The sequence below is a fragment of the Hyperolius riggenbachi genome, chromosome 3 (assembly GCF_040937935.1).
Source record: "Hyperolius riggenbachi isolate aHypRig1 chromosome 3, aHypRig1.pri, whole genome shotgun sequence".
Taxonomy (NCBI): Eukaryota; Metazoa; Chordata; class Amphibia; order Anura; family Hyperoliidae; genus Hyperolius; species Hyperolius riggenbachi.
The window spans coordinates 451,703,838-451,711,632 of NC_090648.1; the positions used below are offsets into that span (position 1 = coordinate 451,703,838).

The window sequence follows — 7,795 nt, forward strand, 5'->3', positions numbered from 1 at the left end:
GTTGTCCCTATCACAATGTATGGCACCAATATTTTATTTGGAAATATTTAAATCACTATTTACAAGCCTATAATTTAAAAATTGTTCGTAGTATACCCCCTTCACATGCATATTTAAAAAGTTCAGACCCTTAGGTAACTCTTATGTATGTTTTTGTTTTTTTTTATTGTAATTTTTTTTTTCATTAAAAATTTTAATTGGGTAATTTTTTTGGTGTTGGGAAATAAACAGTTAATTTTTAATGTTATAATATGTGTAAATTGGCATGAAAAATGTATGTAGATGTAGTTTTACTATTTGGCTGCAAGATGGCCACCTTCAGTTTTTTTTTCTCCTTGTGCTTCTCACTTACCGGAAGCACAAGGAGGACGGGGGAAATTTTTGTTTTAGAAAAACTGCGGTCTCTCATAAGAAACCGTCGGTTTTTCTGCCTGCAACTTAGATCGGTGAACGAGAACCATGTACCTGTTCACTGATCCCAGGGTTACCGGGGGACAGCATGTCCCCCGGTAACCCTGGGATCAGTGAACAGGTACATGGTTCCCCCGGGGGCACGCCTGCGATCGCGCACGCCTCTGCATCAGAGCAGCCGCCTGGACTTGAGGAATCACATCTGGGCGGCTGAAATGGTTAAAGAAAACCTGTAACGAAAAAAACTCCCCTGGGGGGTACTCACCTCGGGTGGGGGAAGCCTCCGGATCCTATTGAGGCTTCCCCCGTCGTCCTCGGTCCCATGGCGGCAGTGATAAAGCTCCCCGAACAGCGGGGATGTAAATATTTACCTTCCCGGCTCCAGAGCAAGCGCAGATCGGCACTCCGCCTCGGAGATAGGCGGAAATAGCCGATCGCTGTCGGGCCGCTCTACTGCGCAGGCGCAAGTCTCCTGCGCCTGCGCAATAGAGTGGACCAGACAGAGATCGGCTATTTTTGCCTTTCTCCGTGCGGAAAGCCGCAACAGCGCCCCCGCTGGAGCCAGGAAAGGTAAATAAATCAGCTCTCGTCAGGCTTGTCGAGTGAGGATTCCGGGACACTTCAGGGGGGCCAGCGCTAGACTGCCTGCAGTTACAGGGGAGGGGGAAGCCTTATTGGGACCCTGAGGCTTCCCCCTCCCTAAGTTCTCTTTAAGTCCAGTCCCTGCTGCTATGTGAGTTTAGCTACACTAACCAAACTCATACCCAATGTGTGTTCTCAGCTCAAAATAAGCACCCGATGCACTATAGCCCCGAATATGCATTGCTATTTAGTACCAACTCGCGCCGCCACGTCAGAATGACCTGCTTCTTTGTAAACGTGCTGAAACCAAACTTGAATCTGCCAGAGATGATGGTGCAACTTGGCCCCGATCGTAATTTCAAATGCTTTATGATCAAAACTATTAATCCCTCCAGGTGCAAAAAATAAATAAATCTCAGTTGAAAGGGGGGGGGGGGAGGGGGTTGGTCAGGAGCGTGGCAGCAGCGTCGTTCAATTTCAGGGCAACCGACGGAACCCCGGCTGATCTCTTCAAACCGACAGGCTTTGTCTTTTTATGCCGGGGGTACTCTTTATGTCCCCCCCAATCTGATGTAACATCTACCAAATACCGTATGTGTGAGAACATACAGTACACTCTGTTTACCAATTTTTTCAGTAAACTTTAGTTTTGATTAAATGAAAAAAAAAATCATCTGGCTTTCTAACAGAATGTAAACAGATCTTATTTGGGGGCAGAAAGACAGCAGCATGCCCTATGTTGTCTAGAATTATTGAACCTCCAGACTAAAAATCTACTCAGCAGCACTCAGAAGGCTTGGTGTTTCTTTAACAGTTTCACACCATCAGAACTTTATTTTTTTATTCTTTACCAAAGCCTCATTTTTAGCTGCACAGAAGCTAAGCTCCACCCGTTCAAAGGGTATTTTTCCCTGATGCTTTGCAAAGCCTGATGGGATTTCTGATGATGTTGTTCTCGTTGCCATAGCCACTGGGGGGGGGGGGGTGATCAGGACAGTTGGAACTGTGTCTCATGCTCCCTGTCACCTCCTTTCAACCAAAAAGATGACTGCCCTAATGAAATCACAAACATTTGCCTGTTATTTTAAAACAGGGTGGGTAAGAGTTGTTAGTACCCATCTATTTTAATTAACATAACTAATGTAACTTGATGACAGTAGGTTTGTTTAGGCTGACGTTCCTCTTTAACCTCTTGAGGACCATGGTGTTAAACCCCCCTAGTGACCATAGTGACCAGGCTAATTTCAGTGAAATTGGCCACTGCAGATTTAAGGCCAAGCTGCAGGGCTGCACAACACTGCACATAAGTGATTCCCCCCCCCCCCCTTTTCTCCCCACCAACAGAGATCTCTGTTGGTGGGGGTCTGATCGCTCCCCCATGTTTATTTTTTTTTTTTAATAAACATTATTTTTTTTGGGGGGGGGGGGGGTTTAAACTGTTTCTTTAAAATCTATCCCTCCCTCCCTCTCTCCAGCCAGCCAGTTATGGCGATAGGCTGTCATAGGCTTCTGCCTATGAGAGCCGATCGATCTCTTGTCCCCCAGAGGGACAGCCGTGTGACACGGCTGTCCCCAGTACAGCGCTGCTGCTGATCGCAGCGCTGTACATGTAAATACACGGCGGTGTCGCCGTGTAACAGTCTTCTGAGCGACAATCGCCGCTCGGAGACTGAAGGCGGAGCTCTGCTCCCCCCACCAAGCAGGAGATGCGCGCGATCTCCTGCAAACTGCTGCCCCAGGACTTTACGCCAATCGGCGTTAGCTGGTCCTGGGGCTGCCGCCGCGGCCACGCCCGTTGGCGTGACGCGGTCGGCAAGCGGTTAAAGAGGAACATTAATCCAGGATTGAACTTCATCCCAATCAGTAGCTGATAACCCCTTTCCCATTTGAAATCTTTTCTGGAATAGATCATTAGGGGGTCTGTATGGCTGATATTGTGGTGAAACCCCTCCCACAGTGTGATGTCATGACCATAGTCCTGACAGTTTGCTGCCTGTGAACCCTGTTGCATTGTGGGAAATAACAGCTTTTTCCAGCTGCTAAGCAAGCAGCATTTCCTGTGCATAGAGCTCTCAGTAAACTAGCCCTGCCAGGTGATCTCTGTGGAACGTTAAAGATGTTGTTGCCTGTTCATATATTACAGAAAGTAAATCACGGTGAGGAAACATTTTACAATGGTCAAGCAAAGTAAATAAAGTATGAATATTGTAAAAAAAAGAATAAGCAATTTTATTCACTACGTTATGTTCACTACAATTCCTCTTTAAGCATTTTGGCTTGACTTGTACACATCTCCAGTTATTTATTAGCTGTGTTTGCAGGACTGACGTAATGGCTTGTCACATACAAATCATTCTTTCCAGGTTCAGCTCCAAATATAGCAAATGTCATATTTCTGTAGGGTGAAAACCACAGATGACAAGTACAGCCCCTCCCTGTGGCTGTGTATGTGTGAGCTCGGCATGCTCAGTATGTTCTTCATGTGAAAACATTGCCCCGGGCATTGCTGATGTGATACTGATAGATAAAGCAACACAGTAGTTTCTTGTTCCAATGAAGTCCTATAATTTGCTGTACATCCTGTATATACAGTAGATATGTTAGACAGTTTTCTATATGTAATAAGTTGTATTTGTAGGCTGCTGAGTTGGAGTGGTGCCATATACTGTACAGGCTCTAGTGCGATACTCATGTTATCAGGGTAATGGGAGGGGCCAGGGTTAAAATGACAGCACTGTGCTGTCATATAGGGATGGTCAATGCAGCATTATGCAAATATTGTATGCAAATGTATGCACCTTTAGAATGGACCTATCAAATTGTACCTCAGCAGGATTTAATTGTACCTTTTGTTTTTGTTTTTTTTAAAGCTGCATACATTTGCATACAACATTTGCATAATGTTGCATCAACTCAAAATTATTTGCATATCATTGACCATCACTATATGACAGCACAGTGCTGTCATTTAACACTGGCTCCTCCAATTACCCTGCTAACATGAGTATTGCACTAGAGACTGTACAGTATATGGCATCACTCCAACTCAGCAGATTATCTGCATGTCATTGTCCACCCCTACGCAGCTGTGTGGCACCCAAGGAGATCAGCTGCTGATCCCAGACGGGTGACATCAGTTGGGCGTGTGTCTATGGGCCCTTGTCTCAGTTGTGATGACTTAACACACGTATATGTAGTATAGTGGTGTATAAAGACAATGCTTGTTTATCAATTGAAAATGTAATTCAACTCTTTGCTTGTCTTGCAAAGTTACAGATTGCCCAGCAAGCTCATGGTGAAGCAGAACTCCCAGGAGTGTGTAAGGGGCTGAAAGAGACCAACAAGCCTCCTTACTAAGGGCTCTTTCACATCAGAGCTTGCGTTAGAGAACGCTCAAAGCATACGTTTTGTTGTATGCGTTTTAATGCGTTTTGATATGCGTCGCACTGCAGTGAGTGTGCGTTTTTAATCCGTTTTCAATGCGTTACAGGACATAGGAAAATGCAAGTAATTTTTTTTTTCTTTTAGTTTTCAACTTTCCACATTGTTCCTCTGTTGCATTCTGGGACTGATTGCCTGCGTTAACGGATTAAAACCGCGCATAGTGTGCGTTTTACATTGACTAACATTGTAATGCATAAAGCTAGCGTCGGCCGAAAAACAGCGCCTGGGTGCAGTGTAATGCAACGTACAAAAAGGCTGCGTTATATGTGAAAGCTAAAATGAAAGTATATGGACTTTCATTTCACCTTGGGTAACGCAAACTTTACTCGTTGCGTTGAAACGCAGAAAATCTGCCCTAATGTGAAAGAGCCCTAAGATGATACGTAAAGCAGAATTTTACCTTCTTAAAACAGAAGGTATTTGTGATTATTCAGGTTGGAGTGAGCATATGATGTCTCCCACAATGCATCACTGCTGAATATGCAAATCACCTCTTTGTTCTCAATGATACCTGAACACACCCCCAGGACCGCTGGAATGCAATGGTGTGTCAGCTTGTTAATTGTTCAGAGCCACGATAATCGACCATGCATACAGACTGTTTCGGAGTGGTTCATCCTCATCAGTGTACGGCATGGATTAATGTGGCTCTATGGGGTAGGACTTGAAACACCCACAGTTGCAGACTAACCAGCAAGCTCATGATGAACCACAACTCCCAGGAGTGTGTAAGGGGCTGAAAGAGACCAAAAAAGCCTCCTTACTAAGATTATATGAAAAGTAGAAGTTTGCCTTCTTAAAACAGAAGGTATTTGCATGGATTCAGGTTGCAGTGAGCTCTGAGCTGTATCCACTACTGCCCCCTCCCCCATCAATACTGTGTATGCAAAGGAACAACCTATCCGAAACATTTTGTATGCATGTTGGATTATTGGGGCTTTGTACAGCCTACACATCATTGCATTTCAGTGGATCTGGAGGTTTGTTTAGCTTTCAGGGACATGATTTGCATATTCAGCAGTGATGCATTGTGGGATACCTCAGAGCACACACCAACCTGAATAATCGCAAATACCTTGTGTTTTAAGAAGGCAAACTTGTGATTGTCTTTTCTTGCAAAGTGCTTGTAAACCTAGTTAATTGCGATCCAAGGTTTTAGGGGCCTTGCCCACTAGCTGTGCTGCATTGCGTTTCTATTCTGAAAAACACATTTCCATTCCATTTCAATTTAATAAGAATCATGGCAAAATTGCCGCACTTGACTTCACCGCGTTTTTTTAAAAAAAAATTATTTAAATTGTGGCAATTTTGCCATCATTCTCATTCAGGTGAATGCGGAAACGCTGCAGAAGTACAGCTATTGGGCGAGGGTCGTCACTGTACTTGATTCCCTTGTGTTGAAATGATTTTTTGATGCCTGCCTCTCTTTTTCCTTTTCTAGATAATATTATATTTCTGACTGACACGCGGGATAAGATGTGATGTGCCTTTGCCCTGCCCTGTATATACAGCTCCGATGTTCCCTTGAGTGATTCCCATTAATGTTTCTGTGTATTTTCTTTTGGAGAATAAAATCTTATTTTCTAGGAATGTAGTGTTTGTCTGGGTCTGTGTATTTTTCTGCAGTCACACCTGGAGTATGTAGATACCGTGTTTCCCCCAAAATAAGACACTGTCTTTGACATTACCATAGCTGCTTTCACCGCATGTCACCGCTAATATGGGTGTGAATTATGCCGGGCATAATCAGCAGAGGGATCCGGACTTTAAGGAGGGGGCCAGGAGTGAGAGCAGGGGAGGTAACGGGAGTGGGCAGGAGCAGGTCTGCCTCTAGGTCTTATTTTAGGGGGAGGGCTTATACGTTGACCGTACTTGAAATATATGGTAGGGCTTATTTTCATGGGTAGTCTTAAATTCGGGGGAATATGGTAAGTAGTTACTGCATATGGTAACAGCAATATGATTACTAATCTAGCCTCGGGGTTGGGAAATGTGATCACATTGATGGACTACATCTCCCAGCAAAAAAAGAGGACAACATAGACACTTGGGGACTAGGGAGCAGCCCCCAAAGGTAATGAAATGCTTGCTTCCGCCCCAAAGCCCACCACATTTATGTACCTCCCTTAGAGGGAGCTTCATTTTAGATAGATATATAATAGTGTGTATGTATATGTGTGTATATTTTTTATATATGTATGTGTATATATGTATGTATATATATATATATATATATATATATATATATATATATATATATATTTATTTATTTTTACCTAAAGGATTATTAGAAACACCTGTTCAATCTCTCATTAATGCAATTATCTAATCAACCAATCACAGGGCAGTTGCTTAAATGCATATAGGGGTGTTGTCCTGGTCAAGACATTCTCCTCAACTCCAAACTGAATGTCAGAATGGGAAAGAAAGGTGATTTAAGCAATTTTGAGCGTGGCATGGTTGTTGGTGCCAGATGAGCCAGTCTGAGTATTTCACAATCTGCTCAGTTAGTGGGATTTTCATGCACAACCATTTCTAGGGTTTACAAAGGATGGCGTGAAAAGGGAAAAACATCCAGTATGCGGCAGTCCTGTGGGCAAAAATACTTTGACGCTAGAGGTCAGAGGAGAATGGGCCGACTGATTCAAGCTGATAGAAGAGCAACGTTGACTGAAATAACCACTGGTTACAACTAAGGTATACAGCAAAGCATTTGTGTAGCCACTACACCCACAACCTTGAGGCGGTTGGGCTACAACAGCAGAAGACCCCACCGGGTACGACTAATCTTCATTACAAATAGGAAAAAGAGGCTACAATTTGTTCGAGCTCACCAAAATTGGGCAGTTGAAGACTGGAAAAATATTGCCTGGTCTGATGAGTTTTGATAATCAGAATTTGGTGTAAACAGAATGAGAACATGGATCCATCATGCCTTGTTACCACTGCAAAGGCTAGTGGTGGTGGTGTAATGGTGTAAGGGATGTTTTCTTGGCACACTTTAGGCCCCTTAGTGCCAATTGGGCATTGTTTAGATGCCAAGGTCTACCTGAGCATTGTTTCTGACCATATCCATCCCTTCATGACCACCATGTACCCATCCTCTGATGGCTAATTCCAGCAGGATAATGCACCATGTCACAAAGCTCGAATCATTTCAAATTGGTTTCTTGAACATGACAATGAGTTCACTGTACTAAAACGGCCCCCACAGTCACCAGATCTCAACCCAATAGAGCATCTATGGGATGTGATGGAACAGGAGCTTCGTGCCCTGGATGTGCATCCCACAAATCTCCATCAACTGCAAGATGCTATCCTATCAATATGGGCCAACATTTCTAAAGAATTCTTTCAG

The 7,795-nt window shown here is 43.7% G+C and overlaps 1 protein-coding gene across 1 annotated transcript in view; it reads left to right on the forward strand.

The window, feature by feature from the left end:
* The window catches only part of SSBP1 (single stranded DNA binding protein 1), a 44,166-nt gene extending 38,139 nt beyond the window's left edge, over positions 1–6,027 (forward strand). The window contains exon 7 of the mRNA XM_068277855.1: positions 5,879–6,027. Coding sequence (XP_068133956.1) covers positions 5,879–5,919 — 41 coding nt within the window. The 3' untranslated portion in view covers positions 5,920–6,027. The remainder of the gene's footprint in view (positions 1–5,878) is intronic.
* The last annotated feature ends 1,768 nt before the right edge of the window (positions 6,028–7,795 follow it).